The sequence below is a fragment of the Maniola jurtina genome, chromosome 28 (genome assembly GCF_905333055.1).
Source record: "Maniola jurtina chromosome 28, ilManJurt1.1, whole genome shotgun sequence".
NCBI lineage: Eukaryota > Metazoa > Arthropoda > Insecta > Lepidoptera > Nymphalidae > Maniola > Maniola jurtina.
In genome coordinates, this window is record NC_060056.1 from 3667680 (window position 1) to 3694231 (window position 26552).

Below are 26552 nucleotides of genomic sequence, written 5' to 3' on the forward strand. Positions count from 1 at the left end.
AAGCCACCTTTCAAACAAAAAAAACTAAATTGAAATCGGTTCATTAATTTAGAAGCTTCGGTGCCACAGACAGATACAATGGTACACACGTCAAACTTATAACACCCCTCTTTTTGGGTCGAAGGTTAAAAAGGTCACAAGTTAGCCCAGCCAAAATAAACATTCAAAGGTACTATAGTTCGCGGCTGAAAATTAGTTACAAAATAAATGTTCGGAACGTTCGGATGTTGAAAGTGTTTAGTTAAAAAAAATTGGTCAAGATAATGAGCTTGACATGAGCTACTCACAAATTACTCGATACTATAGCTAATTTCTTAAACTGAACGCTTTCAAGTAAAGATTTTTATATAAACCTGTGAGGATGATACTGCCATTGGCGCAATTCAAATGCCATAAGCCTACTTTGTCCTATAAGTTTCCAAATCCTGAAAATCCAAATTAAATTAGAATTTCGCGGGCAGACCCGTCTCATGCCCCTTAACCAGTGAGAGTTCTCATGTGCTTCATTAATTGAACTTTACGAAGTTTTATACTCACAAGAAAAGAGTTTTTCGCTGGTGAGCCCGCATGTGTATCACTAAACTTCGTTTATGAGCAGCTTTATACTCGCATAACTCACAAGAAAAAGGTTTTTCACCAGTGTGAGTTCTCATGTGACTTACTAAACCACTATTTTGTGAAAATTTATATTTGCATAACTTGCAAGAATAGGGTTTTTCACCAGTGTGAGTTCTCATGTGGCGGACTAATTTGCTTTTTTCTGAAGATTTATATTTGCATAACTTGCAAGAATAGGGTTCTTCTTCACCAGTGTGAGTTCTCATGTGGCTCACTAAATGACTATTTCGTGAAGATTTGTAATTGCATAACTTGCAAGAATATGGTTTTTCACCAGTGTGAGTTCTCATGTGAGTAACTAAACCACTATTTTGTGAAGATTTATAGTTGCAAAACTTGCAAGAATATGGTTTTTCGCCAGTGTGATGATTTCTCATGTGAGTAACTAAACCACCATTGTGTGAAGATTTATAATTGCAAAACTTGCAAGAATATGGTTTTTCACCAGTGTGAGTTCTCATGTGAGTAATTATATCACCACTTTGTGAAGATTTATATTTGCAAAACTTGCAAGAATATGGTTTATCACCAGTGTGAGTTCTCATGTGAGTAACTAAATCACTACTTCGTGAAGATTTATATTTGCAAAACTTGCAAGAATATGGTTTTTCACCAGTGTGACTCCTCATGTGAGGTACTAAATTATATTTAGAACTAGTTTTGTACTTGCATAATTCACAAGAAAACGGTTTTTCACCAGTGTGAGTTCTCATATGACGTATTAATCGATGCTTAAGCGCAGCTTTATACTCGCATAACTCACAAGAAAAAGATTTCTTACCAGTGTGAGTTCGCATGTGAAGTACTAAACTATATTTAGAACCAGTTTTGTACTCGCATAACTCACAAGAAAACGGTTTGTCACCAGTGTGGGTTCTCATATGACTTACTAAATGACGCTTAAGCGCAGCTTTATACTCGCATAACTCACAAGAAAAAGATTTTTCACCAGTGTGAGTTCGCATGTGTTGGTTGAAATTACTTTTACGATTAGCTTTATATGGACATAACTTGCAAGCGAATGACATGTCAGTGTGTATCTTAAGGTGTCTAACTAAGTTATCTTTTCTTTTGAACATATTCCCGCATAAGTCACAAGTAAACGATTTTTTCTCAATAAGTAAATTATTTGTACAATTGTCACTTTTGGAACATTCAGTTTCACTTTGTAAAGTTTTTGAAACATTAAGCTTATTAACTTCCACTTTATTAGTGAAAGGAGCAATATCTTCTATCGCATCTCTCATGTCTTCATTCTCACTAACTACCTGACAGTTGAAATCTTTAGCAGTTGTTCGGTTTGTCACCAGCTTTTTGTCTCGTATTAGTACATGTCTGTTATGTGTCTTGAAGACATCGTATAATTTGACTACACAATTTGTTAATTTATTAGTGTTTGTCTTACTACTGGTATCCGCACATTGGTTGTGGAATTGTTTTTTTGTCAATTCGCTATTGCTTAGTTTCAAAACTTGTTTACTTTTCTGGACTGTACCGGCGTCTTCTAATTGCGCTTGGTTTTCGATACTCGTCGCAATGCCCGCGGATAAAAGAGCATCTGAAACAAAATATGTCTTATTTTATAAACGAGAAGCAGGAGCTAGTGGCAGGAACACTGAAGGGGAATGCTTTCATTTCTACATCCGGTAAGTCTTAGTACAAATCTGAACATCAATATACGATATCAAAAAAATTAAGTAATGCCTAAGGCAGTCCATGGACACATTTGTCAACTTCATCATCATCATCAGCCTGTGGACGTCCACTGTTGGACATAGGCCTTCCCTATAGAGCGCCACCACACCCGGTGCTCAGCCTTCCTCATCCAGCCACTTCCCGCCAGCCGCTTTATACTGTCGGAACTGTCGTCGTCGTTTGTCAACTTAATTCACATTCATTATTATCAACATAGGAGTAACTTATTTTTGCAAAATGTTCACAAATTATAGCTTATAATTTTCTCAGATAATACCACTTTCTATTTGTGGAGACCACATGAAAATCTGTGAAGTAGTCTTTGAGATTAATCTAAAAAACATCTCTCTTTGCGAGGCGCGGGCCTTTTGATACTTTGACTTACTTCATTGCAATTATCGTAGGGATGATTCCTTTTTGATAATAATACAGCCCATGTTAACTTGCTGACAATGTAGCTTTCTTTAGGTAAAAGACATTTTAAAATTGATTGAGTAGCTTTTGAGGATCGAACAAACATACAAAAATTCAAATATTATGGAGTTTAGATTAAGTTACCATTAAAACAAGTGATATTAAATTGCTTAAAACACACAATATCCGAAAAGTTAGAGGTACGTGCCTGGTTATAGTTACATGAAAACAATGTATAGTGGAATACTTCCTCTCCCGTGCGAAGCTGGGGCGCGACGCTGGTAATCCTAATCCTAATAATATAAATGCGAAAGTGTGTCTGTCTGTCTGTCTGCTACGTTTTCATGACCGCCATTTCACTGAACCGATTTTAATTGGTACATACTTGGTATACATCCCGGCATACACAACATAGGCTACTTTCTATCCCGGAAAATTGAAGAGTTCCTACAAGATTTAAAAAAAACCAAACTCCACGCGGGCATCCTCGAGTGGCATATAAAAGACTTCACTGATAACTTACCCGAGGTTAGAGCCGAGTCTGTGGAACGAAGAGGGGCATCATTCAGCTTCTGAACGGCCTGCCTGTAAGATATATCAGAATGTATCTAGAGTGTACTGGGGAGCCCACAGAGAGGAAAGGGTTATGATACTATTACATGTGTATAAAAATTGTATTGGTAGGTTTACTGACCTGTTCTCTGTCAGGAGTGAAGAGTGTGAGGAGCTGGAGCTCACAGCTGTATGAGGCTTGCATACTCGGGACATGCCACAGTCTCCATCACTGTTCTGCCAAATACAAAACAAACTCATTACATTTCTGTCCTTTGAGTGAGTGAGTAACAAACTAAAAGTGTGTTTCATATTGAAGACTGTCTCACCTGGATATGCATGCTCATATGTTGCATATAAGCAAGTTCACAGACAAACTCCTCAGGACAAAGAGTACATTCGAAGGGAGCACTTTCACACTTTATCGGCTCCAGTGTTTCAGTCACTTGTTCTGCAACGGCTCGGTTTCTCCCGAGAGCTTCGAGAATAGCTTCATCCAGAAGTTTTAATTCCAACTTTATGCTATCGTCAGATAAGTATCCTTCATGAAACGCAACAAACTCGTCATTGACATTGTCTGTTATGTCAATAGTGTCATCTTCATTTGACACTTCCATGTCTTCATCAACCGACATACAGTCATAATTTTCCTCTCCCTCTTTCACTTCAACTCTGTGTTCCGTTGCCTGCGATTCTGTCTGTTTGTCTTCTGAGGGGTCTTCTAGTATGTACAAGTCACAGGGATCAGGTCCTAGCATTGTCATCACAAAATTATTTCTTAGTTGGTGTTTTGTGCGATTTATCATTTTTAGATGACGTCTAGTAATCTGTTCGGGCACAAAATTATAAAATGAAAACATAATTTCCAATCAGCAAATGATTGACAATAGAAACGAAAACATAAGGTAAGAAAGCAAAGTTGGAGATTAATAAGTTAACAACATTAAGTACTCACTAATTCATGTTTTTCAACTAAGTCCATCATCAGCGCGCGGGCTCTCAAGCTCTTGTCTCTAAATCGCCGAAAGTTTTTCAATCTTTGAGCACATTGTACACAAACCACTTGTTTTAGGTTTCCTTGATCACACAACTGAAACAACATATGATTAAAGACTTCAAACATTCCATACACAACTTTGTACTATAATAATGATTGTCCTGTGTGTTACATACAATACATGACTGTAGACTATCATAAATTAACAACTTACCGGATGTCCCGTTAACTTTTCATATGCTTCTTCCAGTTTGAGTTTACTCATCAGAAACATCTTGCTGTCAGTGTCTAGGCATATCGTGCAAACCTGTAAATATACTACTAGTTACTACTACAACAATGTTTTCATACAATGCTACAACAGATGTGACTTGTGAGAGGGAAAATACACATTCAGATTCCTCTAATTCTGATCTCTGATCAATCTGACTCAATTACTTTTGACTCACCTATGAATAAATGAATGATATATTCAATGAAATGTAGGTATAATATGTTGTAATAATGTATGATGAGCCTCATACATTTTACCACTGTAACTGGTGTATGAATATTAACTTAAATTAAATTAAATACAAATAAAAGTCAAGACTACTACTCTTACTACTAAATACCTACTAACAATACAGAACATGACATTATGAAGATGTTACCTGCACCGTTGAAGGAATAGCACCAGTAACAAGCTGCTTTAAGCCACTTTCTGTTTTGTAAATGTCATCAGCTAGAAAATGCTGCGAGCAGACCACAGCGGAGTCTGGCAGGTGACTGTCTTGCTTGCCGAGGGCTCTGAGCCAATCAGCACGGAGACGCGTATCACTGGGGAAACTGAAAATAACCATTAATGTATGCCTAGCAACACGAACCTTCCTCAACAAGTGTTCTAAATGACAGTGAAACCCTTTCAAACTCTAAGTGGCTTCAACATGGTTCTCACTCACATCTGTGTACTCGAGAGCAGCCCACAGTGTTAACTGACAAAGACAGCAAGGCCTTAATGTCTCCTATACTGATGTCGGTCGCGCGTAGTATTTCTAACAGCGTCGCAGTGTGGTGGATATGACGTATACACGTACGACCGACAGCAGCGTAGGAGGAACTTGTTTACATTCTAGAATTTGGCAAACACGTGAGAAGTACACTCAGTGTACACAACAGTGAGAGAACACTTAGTTACGAATGCAATAACGTCTAACGTGTGTCAACCGCAATAATTATATTATAATATTCTCGTTGAGTGCAGTAATGAATAAGCACCGATTCAATAAAGGTACTCACCCGTGAAAGCTAATCCCCTTCCTCTCTGATGGGGACACATCGTCGGAAGTATTTTTGCAGAAAGCCACGCAACACCGCATTTTCAATGTTTACCATACAATTGTAATGTTTTGTTTTGTGTGATTGTTGGTTTTCCTATAACAATGTATGTTACCTACCACCATTAGCACTCAATTAGCACCACCACAGAAGGTATTCGCTTTGTGTGTAAATTATACTAAATACCTGACTATGACTGAATTATGAATATAGACTGAATTGTATTACACATATACATCGATGCATACATATCTATGGTATTACATGGATGTAGGAAGCAAAAACAATAGGAAAATCATACTTTGAGGTTTTATTATGCCGTGTGTACACTTATCGAAAATACATGGAAAACCTGCATATTTTTCGAAATATTTTCTAAACTTAACTATTATTTTTTTTTACTGGTTTTCTGCGTAGTGATTACATACTCTTTGGTTTTCTGCATTTTTTTTCTAAATGACGCATAATCACAGACCAATAGCTTTTGTGCTTTTGTAATTTTTATGGTAAAGTATTTTTATACTGGTTTTCAGGCTCTGGATTCTAGGCTTTTGAGCTCCATGGACCTAAGCAAAGAACAAGGAATATTCAATATACCACAGTATATTGAGAGCCAAAATATTCAGTCCACAGAGTAGGTACTTACACACGGGAATTTATGATTCAGTCTAGTGATTATATACTCTTTGATTCAGTCTACGGAGAGCCTGCCGTCTAAAGGAGTAGGTAATGTGTGAACGTGGATGTCTTTGACGGGTCTGCCCGCGAAATTCAAATTAATTTGGTTTTTCGCCATTTATATACTAATACAACAAAGTAGGCTTTTGGTATTCTAACAGGCCAATAGCAGTATCATCTCCACAGGTTTATATTAAAATCTGTACTTGACAGTATTCAATCTAGGAAAGTCAAAATAATGAGTTTGACGTGTCACGTGAGTTACAAATTACTCAAATTAGTCGATACTCTTGACTAATTTGTGTACCCGTGTCGTTAGCGTTAATTCCAACTCTAAATATCCGATGCTGGAGCACTTCGCATTTTTTTTTCTTTGCAATTCAATAGGTATAAAACATATAAAATAAAAGAACAGAAAACACAGACAATTTTACTATATTTTATGACTTCAAAAGACAATAGTAGGTACCTACTTATCACATAAGGCATCCTAAGGTATAAAATATAAATACAAATTTAAATAAACGCAATATTTCATTTAGAAATTAATGTACTAGGGCAATTAATATGAATGTAAAGAAATTTAAGTGTTAGTATACCCACTTAACTAACTAATAAATATATGAACATTACTTATAATAGTAATAACTGACAATTCTATAAAATAAAAAACAAAAATTAAAATATTATTCATCTATAGATAGATAGATAGATAGAAACTCTTTATTGCACACAAAAACACATATAAGGATAACAACACAGTAAGAAGAAAACAGAAAAAAAAAACAATTGTGTGCAAAGGCGGCCTTATTGCTTGGAGCAATCTCTACCAGGCAACCTATCTTCTTTATATATATAAAAATAAATGTTTATTTTTATGTATGTTATGTTCTATGTTTAAAGACTTGAAAATAAAATGAATATAACTTTTTAAGTAAATAGTTTTAGTATTTAATATAACTTCCACTATTTTCAATAACAGCAAGCAAGCGCCGCCGCTGCATGGATCCGACTATATTTAAACAGGTATCCGTTCCTCTAAAAATATTCTCCCACACTTCTATACAGTGAGCCTCTAATTCCTCTGCAGTCCTCTCATTTCGCATATCCCACCTTTGCACCATCAAACCCCATAATTTTTCGATAGGATTTAAGTCTGGTGATCTTGCTGGCCAGGAAATAATAGTTATGTCTGGGTTTTCACTAAGCCAATCACGCACTATATGTGCTCTATGCACAGGACAGTTGTCATTCACAAATGATAGTTGTGCCATATAAACAGCTGGATACACACAGCACAGTTGGTAACATGCTGTCATGTAACACTTCCACATAATGTGCAGCTGTGGCGCGCCCTGCAATTGACACTAGTTCACCAGGTCCAGCTGCACTTATCCAGACCCACATATTGACAGATATCCATTCAGATTCCACGTTTGGGACAACATTTCGATTTGCATCTCTGCGCCACAAATGAAGTCTACCTTTTTGTGATGACATAAAAGTCTTCTCATCGGTTAATATTGTATTCTTCCAGTCGAAATCTAAATACTCCCTTGCAAAGGACAATCTAATCCGTTTATGAATTTCGGTTCGAGGGTTTTCTGGTTGGTTTTCTATGATGCAATCCTTCGCTATGCAGAACTCGACGAACGGTGCATGTTGAAGTATCGAACATGTTCGCAAACTTGACAGTTGGTATGAAGCCATTGTTTTCATATTGTTCGACCATGGATCTCCGCTGTGAAGCATTTATATGGCGCGGGCGGCCACTTCGCGGTTTATCTGTTAAATTGCCTTCTTCTTTGTGGCGCGACACCCAACGCTTTACGGTGATCCACTAAAAACCAAACAGCGAGATTAATATAACACTAAATAAAACAACACTTTAACCTACTAAGTATCTTGTCTAAATCTTATGGATATTCCTTCGATCACTAATATATATTATATCCAAATCACTGGCAATCTTTAAAAATCATGTTAAGAAACACTATTTATCACTATACATTTTTATTTTCCGTCATAACATATTATGTACACTATGCTATTTATTTAACTATGTATTATTTATTTAATTATATTATATAGATTTAATGTTGTATATATATTCACATATATTTATTGTGTAGTATGTACCTATTAGAGTATGTTTATGTATACCTAATCTATACTCTATACTAATATTATAAAAAGGAAACCTTTGTATTTTTGTATGTTTGTATTGAATAGGCTCAAAAACTACTGAACCGATTTCAAAATGTCTTTTACCATTACTTAAAGGGATTCTTCCGAATCCGTATAGGCTATATTTTATCCCGGAAAATAGAAAAAATAAATGTCCACCCGTGCGAAGCCGGGGCGGGTCGCTATTGTATATATAGCTGCATGGCGACTTCGTAATTCGACTCGTAAATACGGGTTACCTGGTAGAGATCACTCTAGTGATAAGGTCGCCCTTTGTTTAATTTAAGTGTATCATAAGATATTCTGTCTTTGTAATTTTGTTACAATAAAGTTGTTTAAATAAATAAATAAATAAATATTTACTCACAAAACATTATGTAATCCTATGTTTATGAACACAATTTCTTTACCTAATACACATTATTTAATTAACAATAAAAACAACACTCACGGTGAAACCAGTTTCATTGCAAATTTGAGATATATTGTATCCGAGATTATGTAGCTCAACAATACGCATCCTCTCTTGCATATTAATATTAGCCTGCATTATTCCTGAAGACAAGTAAAATGAAAACGTTTTCAAGACACAAGAAACAACACGAAATAAATCACAGATTAATATTGTAGCCTTTTTTTTTTTTAAAGAATAGTAGTCATTTTTAATCATGACTAACATTCCCCTTTCCCCTCCAACTAAGCGTTAAGCTTGTGCTAGGACTGGGTACGACAATAGTGCAACGGGTGGGGTTTGAACCGGCGACCTTTCGGATTTCAGTCCGCTCCTATAACCGTTGAGCTATTGAGGCTTTGCAAGTAATGACTGTCATAATCTTTTATCCGTCAGTACTCAGTGACCATATCTTATCTAACTTCGTAACTGCGATTTTTCAAACCATCCACTTAAGCTATTATTAGTCTAAACGTATCACTCAAAAAATAAAAACAGAAAAAAAGCTTACACGGACAGTGTATGTGGGTGACAGATTGCATGCAAGGCAACTTGTTTGCTTATTCTATATGGATTTTTGAAGTCGACTGTACTCGCATTAATCACAAGCGAAAGGTGTTTCACCAGTGTGAGTTCTCATGTGACTTATTAAATGACTCTATAGTGAAGAATTATATGTGCAGAACTCGCAAGAATAGAGTTTTTCACCAGTATGAGTTCTCATATGACTTCCTAATAAAGGTTTATGAGCAGTTTTATACTCACACTAGCCGATGCCCGCGACTTCGCCCGCGTGGATTTAGATTTTTTGAAATCCCGTGGGAACTCTTTGATTTTCCGGGATAAAAAGTAGCCTATGTGTTAATCCAGGATATTATCTATTTCCATTCCAAATTTCAGCCAAATCCGTCCAGTAGTTTTTGCGTGAAGGAGTAACAAACATACACACACACACACACACACACACATACAAACTTTCGCCTTTATAATATTAGTGTGATAACTCACATGAAAAAGGTTTGTCACCAGAGTGAGTTCGCATGTGGGTTTAAATTATTAGCCTTGTATTGGCAAAACTTGCAAGTGAAGGGTTTTTTTATCCGTGTGTATCTTAAGGTGTTTAACTAAGAGACTTATTCTTTTAAACGTAATTCTACATAAATCACAACTAAACGACAACTAGTAAATTTTCTCAACAAGTAAATTATTTTCACTATTATCATTTTTGGAACAATTTGTTATACCTTGTAAAGTTTTTGAAACATTACACAAAGCTAATATTGTAACTTATACTGTATTAGTGACAAACTCATTGTATTCTATAGCATGTATGTCTTTATTTCGCCTCACTTCTTAAGAGTTTAAAAAAAAAAAAAAAAGAATATTAGCCATGTTAAATGACTAATATTCCCCTTTCCTCTCCAACTAAGCGTCAGGCTTGTGCTAGGAGTAGGTACGACAATAGTGCAACGGGCGGGGTTTGAACCGTCGACCTTTCGGTTTTCAGTCCACTCCTTTACCGGTTGAGCTATTGAGGCTCTATTGTAGAGTAGTTAGTGTAGGAGAGTTGAAATCTTTAGAAGCAGTATGACTATGACATTGACTGTCACAAGAATTGATAGCTGTTCCTTGTTTCACCAATGATTTGTCTTGTATTAGTATTCCTGTGTGCATGTGCATTGAAAACATCATATAATTTGACTACACAATTCGTTAATCTATTAAAGTTTGTTCTGTAGTTATTGACTAATTTACCTTTATTACGCTTTAATATTTGTTTACTTTTCTGGATTTTACCGGCGCTTTCAGCTTGCACTTTGTTTTCGTTATTCGTCATAACTTCCCCGGATGAAGGAGCGACTGAAACAGAATAAAAATTTATTTCTTATTTTATAAGTTTTGAGGGCCAATCAGGCGGGAACACTAATGCTGGGTGAGAGGACAGGTAGCCGAAAGGAGTCTGGCACAATTCTTTTAGAATAATTAAATTTCCAACTATGTACTACTTTCTTACTTTCTAACCACTCTTGCACTTAAAATTTTGCCTCATTTGATTTGTAAAATAATACACGAGATCTGTGTGATGATGGAGTATGACAAATATGTACATATTTTGTTCTGTTTAAATGATAAATAATGCTATAAAAATAAGTTCACAGGTCACTTACCTGAGGTTAGGTCTGCAGAAAGGTGAAGCTCATCGTTCAGCTTCTGATTGGCCTGCCTGTAAGATATATCAGAATGTATCTAGAGTGTACTGGGAAGCCACTCTGGAGTATGTATGTCATTTTTAACCAACTTCGAAAAAAAGGAGGAGGTTCTCAATTCGTCAGAATCTTTTTTTAACCCCCGACCCAAAAAGAGAGGTGTTATAAGTTTGACGTGTGTATCTGTGTATCTGTCTGTGGCATCGTAGCTCCTAAACTAATGAACCGATTTTAATTTAGTTTTTTTTGTTTGAAAGGTGGCTTAATCGGGAGTGTTCTTAGCTATACTCCAAGAAAATCGGTTCAGCCGTTTGAAAGTTATCAGCTCTTTTCTAGTTATAACCTTCACTTCTCAGGGGTGTTATAAATTTTTAATTTACACTTGTTTATGTATGTTCCCCGATTACTCTAAGACGCCTGGATCGATTTGGATTTTTTTTTGTTTGAAAGGGTGTGCTTTGCAGGTGGTCCCATATAAATTTGGTGAAGATCTGATGAATATCTTCGGAGGTGGAGAACAGAACTCCTCAATGGAAAAGAGTAAATTGCTCGCGATAAGTGTAATAGCTTAGTAAACAGTAGGGTTTTAACTGGGCATAGCTATTTAGTACAGTGGGACCACTAAAAATTAGGAAATAAAAAAAATTCCAAAGAAAAATAAAACCGACTTCAAAAACCACAAACACTAAAAAGTAAAAAATAACATAAAAGTAAAAGTGTAGTAACAAAATATCCCGGAAAATCAAAGAGTTCCCACGGGATTCCTAAAGACCCATCCGCTTATCCGATTTGTATGAAATTTGGTACCGAGGTAGCTTGCGTCCCTGTAATTGACAAAGGCATTTTATCACGGAAAATCAAACAGTTCCCACGGGATCTTTAAAAACCTAAATCCACGCGGGCGAAGTCGCGGGCATCCTCTAGTACATTATATTATTGTACAATTGTATTGCTATTTTGTAGGTACACTGACCTATTCTCTGTGAGGAGTGAAGAGTCTGAGGAGCTAGAGCTCACAGCCGTATGAGGCTTGCATTCTTGGGACATTCCACAGTCACCATCACCCTTCTGCCAAATACAAAACAAACTCATAATATTTCCCATCTTTGAGAGTGTGAGCCCATTTCATGCTGAAGACTGTCTCACCTGGATATGCATGCTCACATGTTGCATGTACGCAAGTTCACAGACAAACTCCTCAGAACAAAGAGTACATTGGAAGGGAGCACTTTCACACTTCAAAGGATCCTGTGTTTCAGCTGTTAGTTCTGATTCCAACATTTCACTATCATCAATGAAATATTCCTCCTTATTTGCAAAAGATTCATCATTAACATTGTCTACACTATTGTTATCTTCATTTGCCACCATTTCTTCATCAACTGACTTAGAGTCATAATTTTCATTTTTAACTACAACTCTGTGTTCAGTTGCCTCTGATTCTGTCTGTTTGTCTTCTGAGGGTTCTTCTGGTATGTACAAGTCACAGGGATCGGGTCCTAGCATTGTCACCACAAAATTACTCTTTAGATGGTATTTTGTACGGTTTATCATTTTTACATGTTGTCTTGTAATCTGTTGGAAAACAAAACTATTGAATGAAAACATCACTTTCAGTCAGGTGGTTTACAAAATAAAAGTTAAAAAGGGAAGCAAATCTGAAAACTTGCACGTTGATATGTATGAAATACTCACTAATTTATGTTTTTCAACTAAGTCCATCATCAGCGCGCGGGCTCTCAAGCTTTTGTCTCTAAATTGATTAAAGTTTATCAATCTCTGAGCACATTGTACACAAACTGTTTGTCTTAGGTTTCCTTGGTCGCACAACTGAAACATAATGCAAATGAAGTACCTATTCAAACATCCTTCAATTCTGTTCTGCAAGTTGCTCATATCATAAAATATTAACTTACAGGCTGTCCGGTTAAGTTTTTATATGCTTCGCCTAATTTTTGTTTACTCATTAGGAACATCTTGCTGTCAGTGTCTAGGCATATCATGCAAACCTGTAAATATACTACTAGTTACTTCTACATTACTATCGCTATACAATGCTGCAACAGGTATGAGTGGGAAAAGGCACATTCAGATTCCTCTAATTCCTCAGCCATACAATCTGACTCGGTTACTTTTGATTTACTTACTAACAATACATAACATGACATTATAAAGAAGTTACCTGCACGTTTGAAGGAATAGCACCAGTAACAATCTGCTTTAAGCCACTTTCTGTTTCGTAAATGTCATCAGCTAGAAAATGCTGGGAGCAGACCACAGCAGAGTCTGGTAGATGACTATCTTGTTTGCCGAGGGCTCTGAGCCAAGCAGCGCGGAGGCGCATATCACTGGGGAAACTGAAAATTACCATTTATGTATGCCTAGCAACACGAACCTTCCTCAACAAGTGTTCTAAATGACAGTGAAACCCTTTCAAACTCTAAGTGGCTTCAACATGGTTCTCGCTCACATCTGTGTACTCAAGAGCAGCCCACAGTGTTAACTGACAAGACAGTAAGGCCTTAATGTCTCCTACACTGACGTCGGTCGCGCGTAGTATTTCTATTATCAGCGTCGCAGTGTGGTAGATATGACGTATACACGTACGACCGACAGCAGCGTAGGAGAAAATTGTTTACATCTAGAATTTGCAAACATGTGAGAACTTAGTTACGAATGCAATAACATCTAACGTGTCAACTGCAATAATTATATTATAATACTAGCCGATGCCCGCGGCTTCGCCCGCGTGGATTTAGGTTTTTCGAAATCCCGTGGGAACTCTTTGATTTTCCGGGATAAAAAGTAGCCTATGTGCTAATCCAGGATATTATCTATCTCCATTCCGAATTTCAGCCAAATCCGTCCAGTAGTTTTTGCGTGAAGGAGTAACAAACATACACACACACACACACACACACACATACAAACTTTCGGTTTTATAATATTAGTGTGACAGTGTGATTCTCTTCGAGTGCAGTAATGAATAAGCACCGATTCAATAAAGGTACTCACCCGTGAAAGCTAATCCCCTTCCTCTCTGATGGGGACACATCGTCGGAAGTATTTTTGCAGAAAGCCACGCAACACCGCATTTTCAATGATTACCATACAATTGTAATGTTTTGTTTTGTGTGATTGTTGGTTTTCCTATAACAATGTATGTTACCTACCACCATTAGCATTAATTTATGATTAGCATCATAGAAGGTATTCACTTTGTGTACATCGATGCTTTGTGTATAATAAATACTTAAAGACTGAATTGTGTTACATGGATGTAGGAAGCAAAAACAATAGGAAAATCATACATTGAGGTTTTATTATTCCGTGTGTACACTTATCGAAAATACATGGAAAATACCTGCTTATTTTCCGAAATATTTTCTTTTAAAATTTTTTTTTTAACTGGTTTTCTAAGCGAAAATTGTATGTCTATGGGTTTTCTGCATTTCTTTTCTAAATGACGTACGTAAAATCCCAGAGCAATAGCTTTTGTAATTTTTAATTTTTATGGTAAAGTATTTTTATACTGGCTTTCAGACTCTGGATTCTAGCCTTTTGAGCTTAATTATCTGATAGGTGCCAATGACCACCCAATGACTTAGTCAGACAGGGGAGCCAACATAACGCCAGGAACTATTCGTTGATGATCTGATGATCTGATGGTTAGAAATGGTATATATATAGTTAGTGCGTTTCATCGAATAGTACCTACCTATGTTGGCTCCCCTGTCTGTTGGGTGGTCATTGGCACCATAATGGCATGAGAAGCCGCAGACTTTGTTTATTTTCATTTGATTTTCATTTCATTCATTCAGGAAAATCAAATGAAAATAAACAAAATCTGCATCTTCTTATGCAAATATGGTGCCAATGACTTGGACAGACAGGGGAGCCAACATAACGCCATTGGTACTATTCGATGAAACGCACTATAGGTACAAAAGAGGCTATTCAAAGCAAAGTACAAGGAATATTCCACAGAGTACGTTATACTGAGAGCCAACCACAGCATAGAGTAGAATGAATGCACGACTTCCATAAACAAAAAAATTTCAAAATAAAAATAAAACCGAAGCTCTCGCCACTGAATCAGGTTCTCTAACATATTTTAAAAATCACTCCCAGGATCTGTGTGCTCTTGCAAAAACTGACCTTATTAATTCTTGGAACACATTGTGGATTGAATCAAAATCGGTTAAAGGTAAATATTATGCTTCTTTGCAATCTGAAATTCCTCGAAGACCGTGGTTCTTTTTTCATCAAAATATGGTTCGTTGGGTTGCTTCAACTATCACCCGGTTACGTATTGGGCACTCTTGCACTCCAGTCCATTTGGCCAAACTGAGAATTAGAGATCACTCTTTGTGCGAATGCGGTTTGGATGAAGGGTCACCCTCCCATATCCTCTTTTCCTGTCCAAGACTTGTATATAAACTTTATGATGTTCTCCCTCCTAAGATCCCTCGTCCCCTAAGTGTTGAATGTCTCTTAATGTTTGTGTTTAGTCCCTATGTAAAATTTTTGTGTAAATATATTAAGTCTAACAAAATAAAATTGTAAATTAATCTATTAAGTTTAAAATATTCTGTATATATTATTGTTTATGTAAGTACATGTACATAATATTTTTTATTTGTGTTGTTGTAGGTTATTTACTAACATCATAACCCATCTAGTCCAGTTACCTACCACAAATCGGACTGGGATTGTCCAGAAAAGACTTGGATGTAAATAAACCGTTCAACCTCCTTTGTGTTTTCTCCAAACAACGCGTCTTTGGCGAAGTGAATTGTGCTGTGTGGCACAACAAAAAGCCACTAAAATAAATAAACAACAATAAAAACCGACTTCAAAAACCACAAACACTAAAAAGTACAAAATAATTTTTGTTTAGCTACACGTGTAATGTACCTAGGTATGAAGTCGAGCGAGCATATTAAAACAAAATTAGAAATCCAAGAGTGAAGCTTGCTCGACTTCATACCTAGGTACATTACACGTGTAGCTAAACAAAAATTATTTTGTACTTTTTAGTGTTTGTGGTTTTTGAAGTCGGTTTTATTTTTCTTTTGAAATTTTTTTATTTCACACTTTTTAGTGGCCCCACTGTACTATAATATGCTATGCCCAGTTAAAACCCTACTGTTTACTAAGCTATTACACTGATCGCGAGCAATTTGCTCTTATCCATTGAGGAGTTCTGTTCTCCATCTCCGAAGATATTCATCAGATCTTCACCAAATTTATATGGTACCACCTGCACAGTATACCCTTTCAAACAAAAAAAAATTTTTCCAAATCGGTCCAGGGGTCTTTGAGTAATCGGGGAACATACATAAAAAAAAAAAAAGATTCCGACGAATTGAGAACCTCCTCCTTTTTTGGAAGTCAGTTAAAAAGGAAGAAAACGTATGAGATGGATGTAATGCTTCAATACCAACATAACCAAACCAGCATACGCATGGCTAAGGTTTGGAATACTCTCCCGCGATCTGTGTTTCCTACCAATTACAATCCGGGTATCTTTAAAACAAGAGTGAATAGGCACCTTCTAGGTAAACGCGTCCCATCTTAGACCACATCATCACTTTCCATCAGGTGTGATTGTGGTCAAGCGCTTGCCTATAGTGAATAAAAAAAAAAAAGCAGATATTCTTAATTAACCTTGTAGACCGGGCATAGACCGGGCATGAGACGGGTTTGCCCGCGAAATTCAAATTTAATTAGATTTCTCACAATTTTTTAACTAATACGACAACGTAGGCTTATGGCACTTTAATTGCGCCAATGGCAGTATCATCCTCACAGGTTTATATAAAAAAATCTTTATTTGAAAGGGTCCAGTTTAAGAAATTAGTTACAGTATAGACTAATTTGTTAGTAACTCATGTCAAACTCATCATTTTGACTAATTTGTTAAACTGAACACTTTCACGTAAAGATTTTTACGTAATCCTGTGAATTCCAACTCTAAGTATCCCAAGGCTGGAATTCTTCGCATTTTTTTCTTTTAAATTCAATAGGTATAAAATAAAAGAACAGAAAACACAGACATTGTTATTATATTTTTGACTTCGATTAATAACTTAAGACAGCAGTAGGTACCTACTTATCACCTAAGGTATAAAATATAAATACAAAAAATTAACACAATATTTCATTCAATAGTGCTAAGACAATTAATATAAATGTAAAGAAATTTTCATATATTTATTAGTTTAATTAAGTGGGTATAATAATAACTGACGATTTTATAAAATAAACATAAATCTAAATTAAAACAAAAAACTAAAATATTTTTCATCAATTTCCTATAATAAACTACTCAAAACAAAATAGGGCCCACCACGAGTTAATCTCGAATTTTGTTTATAAATATGCGGTATGTCAATCATAAGCAAAGTTATGCATTCTAACATCAAGTAGGCTTGTTTATGAATCCTTAACGATATTTTAAGCAATAACTTACACGTTATCGTTAAGTGGACAGCCAAAAAAATGCAAGTGCTTGAAATTTACCCCTATGCATAGATTCAGTCGCTTGTGTTCCTAGTGTCATTTACAAGTTTGCTGTTGAATATCACTGTGTTTATTTGATTTCGTACTAGTCCCGATTACAATGCCTGGTTCTCGTCGTCATATGGGTATGGAAACTGCAACCAGAGCGGTAGTTTGGCTTCAGGAGGGAATGTCTCAGAGGTCTGTAGCAATACGACTCGGTGTGTCACGAAGCGCTATCAGAAATGTATGGGAACGTTTTCAAGAGACAGGCAGTGTATCAAGAAGACGTGGATCAGGAAGAGTTCGAGCCACAACTGCCCAGGAAGACCGTTATATCCATCTAACTGCACGTCGGGATCGCACGGTAACTGCCCGGACGTTACAAAATCGGTTACTGACATCAACTGGAACCCGAGTTAGTGACCAAACTATCCGGTATCGACTCCACGAAGACGGATAATTTTCCTGAATGCGTTTGGTCCGCCTTAAACTAACAAGGGCTCATCGTGCAGCACGGTTAAGATTTGCTCGTGAGTATGCGGCCTGGACCATGACTAATTGGAGGTCTGTACTCTTTACTGACCAGAGTAAAGTTAAATTTCACAGTGTTGATAGACGTGTACGCGTGTAGAGAAGAGAAGGCGAACGATTTTCCGATCCTTGCATCCACGCAACAGATCGTTGGGGGGTCCAAGTGTGATGGTATGGGGCGGAATATGCTTGACTGGCAAAACAGAGCTGGTAATTCTGAATGAGGGTACAGTAACCGCTGCCAGTTATGTCGAACGTGTGATCCGACCCCATGTCATCCCCTTTTCACAAAGAGTGGGTGAATGTTTTGTTTTAATGCAAGACAACGCACGCGCACATACGGCTCGTATCACACAAAGAGCACTCTCGGACGCCAATATAACGGTTTTGCCCTGGCCTGCGATGAGTCCCGACCTCAATCCAATTGAACATTTATGGGATCAATCGAAGAGAAGCCTCAAAGGGAGATTTAGTGACACCAACAATCAAGAAGAGCTCATAAGAGCTTTAAAAGTCTGTTGGGAGCAGATACCCCAGCAAAATGTGGTTCACTTGATTGAAAGTGTGCCAAACTGGCTCCAAGAGTGTATACGGAGTAGAGGAGGCTCTACTCGCTATTAAACTTACAGCAATTTTAGCAGTTAGTGGAAAACGTGACAAAAACCAGAACTAAGTTAATCTTTTACATTTCTTGTTTATGTGTTATTTTTGTTTGTGTGTTATTTAAGTAAAGAAAATTAACTGTTTTTGCAATTAATTATGTTTACACAATTAAAGAATCTTTACGTCAACATACCTTATTAAAAAAAAGATCATAATTTTATGCATTTACTAGTTACAGTCAAAAAATGTGGTGGGCCCTATTTTGTTTTGAGTAGTTTAATTACGTATTAGGTACTATTCAACTGTGAAGGTTCCGAATAAACCCTGGGGAACTACAATATTTTCTGGAGAAGAATATATAGACTAGGTGATACCTACCTAATCCAAGATGCAAACTATCTATGTACCAAGTTTTGTTAAAATCGGTTAAACAGATGGGCAGGATAGAAGCAAAAAGACAGACAGAAAGACAGATCTAAAGTATTTATAGTATTAGTATGGAATATGGATATGTGTAGCATGCATCTAATGGAGTCTCTTTGAATGCGATCCCCTTAGAACAGAACTAGCGACCCGCCCCGGCTTCGCACGGGTGGACATTTATTTTATAAGCTCTCTGAACCCCTGCGGTTTCGCCGTGCGAGTCGTGCGACACCATCACTCATTTTAATACCAATTACAATTTTAAATTCGTAATATCTTTTGAATGGATTGTCCGATTGGAATAAAATAAAAAGTAATTTATAGCTATTGAAACAATCTTGCTCAATAAATAGTTTATTTGGATAAGGATTAGTATTTGACGATAATATGATCAATAAACATAGGCTAATAATTTTAATTACTTTTATTCGTTGGAAAAGTGGTTATAATGGCTAAAATATAAATGTTTGGTTTATACTATCGCGGACTTTTTTGTAGGCATTATTGAGTTCTACAACTTTTCTATAGAAGTCAACCATACATCTCTAACCATTTAGGCAGCGTTCGCGAGAATGTAATAAATGAATGTAAAACGTACGGCAGTTTTTTCGACGCCTTACTCCACAATTTTCACTACCACGAAAAATCCTATCTATTTTCCGGGATAAAATATAGCCTATACGGATTCGGAAGAATCCCTCTAAGTAATGGTAAAAGAAATTTTGAAATCGGTGCAGTAGTTTTTGAGCCTAGTCATTACAAACATACAAAAATACAAAAATACAAAGGTTTCCTCTTTATAATATTAGTATAGATTAATAATAATAATAATCAGTAGGGAATAGTTACAAGCGTAAGGGCTTAAACTAGTGCTGGGTTCTCATGTGAGTTCCTAAGTGACTTTTTTGAGCAGTTTTATACTCGCATAACTCACAGGAAAAAGGTTTTTCACCAGTGTGAGTTCTCATGTGCCTCACCAAATCACCATTTCGTGCAAATTTATATTTGCATAACTCACAAGAGTACGGCTTTTCACCAGTGTGAGTTCTCTTGTGCCTCACTAAATGGGGTTTATGAGCAGTTTTGTACTCGCATTCGTCACAAGAAAATACCTTATCACCAGTGTGAGTTCTTATGTGATTTATTAAATTAGTTTTTTGAGCCGTTTTATATTTGCATAACTCACAAGAGTATGGCTTTTCACCAGTGTGAGTTCTCTTGTGCCTGATTAAATGAGGTTTATGAGCAGTTTTGTACTCGCATACGTCACAAGAAAAAGGATTTTCACCAGTGTGAGTTCTTACATGCCTCACTAAATTAGCTTTTCGAAAAGATTTATAGTCGCATAACTCGCAAGAATATTGCTTTTTAGTTTTACTAGTTCGAGTTCTCTGAGGCCTCAGTAGGCTATCATTAAAGTTTGGGATACTGTTGGTATCGGATGATTGGTTGGATAATCCACGATTGTCAATGTTAAACACTTGTTGACTTTTGTGCACTGTATCGGCGTCTTCAGCTTGCACTTTGTTTTCGTTATTCGACGCAAGTCCCGCGGACAAATCAGTGACTGAAACAAAATATATGTCTTATTTTTTTTAATTTTGTGGTACAACAGATAGTGGTAGATTGAAATAGTGGTTTTTTTTTTAAATTAATCTCTTCTGATAATGATTTCTAGCCACATAAACTACCGCTATACTAAACATCACAACATTCTATTACCACATGTCTAAGACCCTATGAGACGTTTTGAAAGTTGTTGCATAGCAAACCTAACGATCTGAGAATATTTAAAATGGCAAAGTGTATCTGCCTATCTGTCTGTCTGTTACGATTTCATGGCCCGATTATCCGATCAACCGATTTCGACGTTTCGTACAGAGTTAGCTTGCATCGCGGGGACTCATTTAGTCTGCTTTCATCCCGGAAAAGCAGCTTCCTACGGGACTTGAAAAACTTCAATCCACGCAGACAAAGTAGCGAACATCATCTAAAAAAAACCTGCGCATGCGCCGCTAGTGGAGTAATGCGACGCGAGCACAGCTCATGACAGTAATGGAAGTTCTAACGAAACGTAGAGGCTTCGAAGTCCCTGGCAGACGTCAAATGTTAGTGCATTTGACGCAGGTAGCCATAAAGTAGCCCTATTTTTCTTTTCACGTCACCATAGCCTAAGGGTGCCTTTCCACCAGAGATGTGCTATGCAGCTATGCTGCGAAGATGTGAAATCTACGCTACGAAAATATGTGACCGTTTCCACCAATACTAAGGCTATGTAGCTGTGCGAGGAAGATGCGCTATGAAGATGCGCCGCCGCCCTGTAGCTGCGCGAGAGAGATGCGCAGCTCGAGCTATGCGATGTATCGTTAGTAGGGAAGCGGTGAGGGCCCATAGCACGCATCCTTCCATATAAAAAACATATCTTAGTTGAATCCGTTTCCACCAGTGCTAAGCTATGTGCACCAATGAATATGATTGGTGGATATCAAACGCATCTATAGCAACATAGCATAGCACATCTCTGGTGGAAAAGCACCCTAATATTTGACATATCGTCCATACAGGATCAAACCGAGCGAGAGTACCCTCACTCACACATATTTTGACTTATAAGTATAATATTATGTAGATTCATTCAATTAGTTTTAATATATATTGTACCGTACCTAGTGTTAGTTAGTTTTAATTTTTATCCCCTTCAGGAAAGGCAAAGGTCGTAGACCATGCAGCCTGGTAAGTCGTAGATGAATTATTCTTATGTTGTCATGAAATAGGAAGACCGTACCTAGTGTTATAGTGATCAAATAAAAAAGTTTTTTTCTTTCTTTCTCACTCTAGTTAACTTTGACGCGGTTCACTAACAAGACTTATCACTAGTGTGAGTTCTCATAACGTGTTTCATTAAATGACTCTTTTGTGTGTATTTATTTTCGCACAATTCACAAGCGAACGGCCGTTCACCGGTGTGTTTCCTTTGGTGCCTCACTAAATTACTATTTTGAGCGCATCTGTAGTCACACAGTCCGCAAGAGAAACGCTTTTCACCTGTGTGCGTGCTCATGTGGCTAACTAAAATATAATTTTCATAACACTTGTATTCACATAACTGACAGCTATACGATTTTATGCCCGAATGAGTCTTCATATGATACACCAGATTGGCTTTCCTAGCAGATTTATACTCACATAGCGTACATTTAAAAGGCTTTTCACCAGTGTGAGATCTAATGTGACTTATTAAGTGAATTTTCTTATAAGTTTTATACGCGCAGAAATCACATAGGTATGGCATTTCACCAGTGTGGCCGCTCATGTGTAAAACTAATAGCCGTTTTCGAGCAGTTTTATATTCGCATACATCGCAAGAAAACGGCTTTTCACCAGTGTGAGTCCTCGTGTGTTGTATTAGATTAAATTTTTTTGCACATTTATAGTCGCATAGCTCACAATTATACGGTTTTTCACCCTTGTGAGTTTTCATGTGTGTTACTAAATAGTTTTTATGAATAGTTTTATACGGGCAGAATTTACAAGAATATGATTTTTGATCTGTGTGTGTTCTCATGTGGCACTCTAAACTTGTTTCGTTGACAGATGTGTACTGGCATAACTCACAAGAATGACATTTTTTTATTTTAACCACTCGTTCATTTTTCTGGACTGTAACAGCGTCTTCGGCTTGAACTTTGTTTTCACTATTCGTAGTGTGTTCCCCGGACAACGGATCGACTGAAATAAAGATTTCTTATTTTATTACTAACTAGAGGATGCCCGCGGTTTCGCTCGCGTGGATTTCGGTTTTTTTAAATCCCGTAGGAACTCTTCGATTTTTCGGGATAAAAAGTAGGCTATGTCCTTCCCCGGATGTATCCCATGTCTGTACCAAATTTCATTAAAATCGGTTCAGCGGTTGGGCCGTGAAAACGTAGCAGACAGACAGACACACTTTCGCATTTATTATATTAAGTATGGATTTAGTGTGTTAAAAGCTAACATTTATTTACGGGTCAGGTTTCAAGAGTTTACTTTGAGATAGTTTACTTTTTTAGGGTTCCGTACCTCAAAAAGAAAAACGGAACCCTTGCAGGATCACTTTGTTGTCTGTCTGTCTGTCTGTCTGTCCGTCCGTCCGTTGTGTCTGTCAAGAAACCTATAGGGTGCTTAGTTGACCTAGAATCATGTTTGGTCTTATAACACAAGTAAAGGAAAAAATCTGAACACCACGAATTCGTGGTGTGGTGGAATGTATAATTTTTAATTATTGTTTTATACAGTTTTTTTACAGATTTTTATTTATTTTTATGTAATAGTTTTTTGATTTATCGTGCAAAATGATGGAAAAAATATCCGAGTAGGGAACCCTCAGCGCGCGAGTCTGACTCGCACTTGGCCGGTTTTTTAAGAGAGAGCGACTTTGTCACGGGAATAAGCTAGTGGAAAACTAATGAACTTTGCAAACTACTGTACAGATTGAGCTGAAATTCCACGCAGATAGCTATTATAACGTAGACATCCGATAAGAAAGGATTTTTGAAAATTCAACCCCTATGGGGGTAAAATAAGGGTTTCAAATTTGCGTAGTCCACGCGGACGAAGTCGCGGGAACAAGCTAGTTATTCTATATAAATTAATTCAATGGTCACTTACCAGAGGTTAGAACAGAGTCAGTGGAACGAAGAGGGCCATCGTTCAGCTTCTGATTGGGCTGCCTGTAAGATATATCAGAATGTATCTAGAGTGTACTGGAGAGCCATCCACTAGTGTGTAGCTGTGTGTACAGTGTATTGAGTAGCCAGAGAGGAAGAAAAGATATTTTGAATTACGATACTAGTACAAGTGTATACTTTGAAAATGTTATATTTAAAACTAGAGGATGCCCGCGACTTCGTCTGCGTGGATTTGGATTTTTATAGTTCCCATGGGAACTGTTTGATTTTCCGGGATAAAAAGTTGCCTATTTCGTGTACAGGGACGCTATCTACTTTGGTACTAAATTTCATAAAAATCTGTTAAGTAGATGGGTCTTTAGGAATCCCGCGGGAAATGTTAGATTTTCCGGGATAAAAAGTAGCCTATGTCCCTCCCCGGGCTATAAGCTAACCCTGTACCAAATTTCGTTAGAATCGGTTACACTGTTGGGCCGTGAAAAGGTAGCAGACAGAAAGACAGACAGACACACTTTCGCATTTATAATATTAGTACCTATGGATTGTATTAGTGGATATACTGACTTGTTCTCTGTGAGGAGTGAAGAGTGTGAGGAGCTAGAGCTCACAGCTGTATGAGGCTTGCACACTTGAGACATGCCACGGTCTCCATCACTGTTCTGCCAAATACAAAACAAACCCATAATATTTCTGTCCTTTGAGAGTATCAGCCCCTGGATTGAACAAGCTAACATACAGGGAGTAACAAGAACGCTAGCAAAAACAAACACAGGCGATAGTACCGATGATAACTGATAAGATACCATTAAAAAACTACAAAAAAAATTAAAGTCCTGTATTTTTTAAAAGTTCACAATATATCTACACATATAATAAAATTGTAGAAAAGTGGTGTCTGTACAATGGAAATATATAAAAAAAAAGGTAGCAGGGGTTGTTATTATATCGATGCCGAACCCGAAATTGTAATTAATTTTTCTTTGTCTGTGATCTGTGTGTTTGTGCACGCTAATATCAGAAACGGCTTATTCGATTTAGATACGGTTTTCAGTGATATATTGTAGTAAGCTTCACTTAACATTTAGTGTTTATTTCATGTCAATCGGTTCATAAATAAAAAAGTTATGTCAATTTAAAGAATCACGCTACCCGAAAAGTCACTATTCCACGCGAACGAAGTCGCGGGCACAGCTAGTTACAAATAAAACATCTACTTGACGCTAGAGGTCAACGAACTTTCCCTTAATATATCCGGTCATTCCGTAAATAGGTAATTGACCCGAGTTTTGCACGCTATACAATGCAGGTTTGTTCTAGTTACAACATGTATATTACGAACTTAACAAAAATTATTATTATATTAGTTTCACACTTGGATTTCTAGTTTCTTTTATTATGCTCGCTCGACTTCATACATACATTACATGTGTAAATACAAAAATTATTTTTCACTTAGTGTTTGTGGTTTTTGAAGTCGGTTTTATTTTTCTTTAATTATTTATTCCACAATTTTTAGTGGCCCAACTGTACTATAATATGCTATTCCCAGTTAAAACCCTACTGTTTATTAAGCTATTACACTCATCGCGAGCAATTTACTGTTATTCATTGAGGAGTTCTGTTCTCCATCTCTGAAGATATTGATCAGATCTTCACTTAATTGATATGGCCACCTGCAAAGTGTACCCTTTCAAACAAAAAAAAAAAATTCCAAATCGGTCCAGGCGTCTTAGAGTAATCAGGTAACATACATTAAAAAAAAAAGATTCTGACCAATTGAGAACCTCCTCCTGTTTTCAAAGTCGGTTAAAAATGAAAATATTTCATAGTTAACAGGGCTCTCTCCGTCACTCCTTTCATACAATCGTAGTTCCAATTTCATTTGAATATTAAGCAACCAAAGTCCATGAAATTTTGCAGACATATTCTAGAAACTAATATCTGTGTCTGTGGTGTTTTAGATTTTTCTAAAAATATGTAGTTTTAAAATTACATGGGCTCAAAGATTTGTATGAATTTTTTAAGACCGCGTAACTTTAAAACCAAATATTTTAACAGAAATCTGGAAAACCACAGACATAGATATTAGTTTCTAGAATATGTCTGCAAAATTTCATGGATTTTGGTTGCTTAATATTCAAATGAAATTGGAACTACGATTGTATGAAACGAGTGACCGAGAGAGCCCTGTTAACTGTCTCACCTGGAAATTCCGCATAGACTCATGTTCACAGATTAACTCCTCAAAACAAACAGTGTATTGGAATGGATCTCTTTCACACTTCAAAGGCACCTCTGTAGCAACCACTTGTCCAGGAACTGTTCGGTTTCTTTCGGGAGCTTTGCAAAGAGCATTATACAGTAGACCTGGTTCCATTTTTATATGGGCGCCAGTAAAGTGTTCTTGATTAGACGCAACAAACTCATGTTTGACATTGACTGCTTTTTTGTCATCATCATTTGAAACTCCCATGTCTTCATCAATCCACATCGAGTCAAAACTTTCTTCTTTTTTCACTTTAACTTCGAATGTCCCTGATTTTGTCTGTTTGTCTTCCGAAGAATTTTCTAGTATGTACAAGTCACAGGGGTCCGGTCCCAGCATTGTCACCACAAAATTACTCTTCAGATGATTTTTTGTACGGTTTATCATTTTTATATCTTGTCTTGTAATCTGTTGGGAATAAAACTATTAATGGAAACCT

At 36.8% G+C, this 26552-nt stretch overlaps 2 protein-coding genes and 1 long non-coding RNA gene across 9 annotated transcripts in view; 1 reads left to right on the top strand and 2 right to left on the bottom strand.

The window, feature by feature from the left end:
* Positions 1 to 14565, bottom strand: LOC123879396 (zinc finger protein 271-like). Of its 7 annotated transcripts, none has more exons than XM_045927070.1 (10): positions 14286 to 14559; positions 5555 to 5708; positions 4930 to 5104; positions 4491 to 4583; positions 4235 to 4369; positions 3609 to 4106; positions 3422 to 3516; positions 3251 to 3312; positions 1561 to 2176; positions 1 to 1392 (listed from the first exon to the last, which is right to left on the bottom strand). In XM_045927070.1, exons 2-10 carry the CDS (start codon positions 5632 to 5634, stop codon positions 534 to 536), a joined length of 2613 nt encoding a protein of 870 aa, XP_045783026.1. In that variant the 5' UTR covers positions 5635 to 5708; positions 14286 to 14559; the 3' UTR covers positions 1 to 533. The 7 variants fall into 7 exon arrangements, with proteins under 7 accessions (XP_045783026.1, XP_045783027.1, XP_045783021.1 ...); XM_045927071.1 differs by having other exon boundaries at positions 1 to 892; positions 1148 to 2176; XM_045927065.1 differs by having other exon boundaries at positions 1 to 2176; positions 14286 to 14565.
* LOC123879448 lies at positions 865 to 21130 on the top strand. Its single transcript, XR_006799002.1, has 2 exons — positions 865 to 908; positions 20584 to 21130. It is a non-coding gene; the product is annotated as an uncharacterized LOC123879448 (long non-coding RNA).
* LOC123879403 (zinc finger protein Xfin-like) overlaps positions 19041 to 26552 on the bottom strand; it is an 11679-nt gene continuing 4167 nt past the window's right edge. Inside the window, exons 5-10 of the mRNA XM_045927081.1 lie at positions 26051 to 26521; positions 24412 to 24506; positions 23828 to 23889; positions 22796 to 22909; positions 19995 to 20747; positions 19041 to 19321 (exon numbers count right to left, since the gene is read on the bottom strand). Of these exons, the coding sequence (XP_045783037.1) occupies positions 20047 to 20747; positions 22796 to 22909; positions 23828 to 23889; positions 24412 to 24506; positions 26051 to 26521 (1443 nt within the window). The 3' untranslated portion in view covers positions 19041 to 19321; positions 19995 to 20046. The remainder of the gene's footprint in view (positions 19322 to 19994; positions 20748 to 22795; positions 22910 to 23827; positions 23890 to 24411; positions 24507 to 26050; positions 26522 to 26552) is intronic.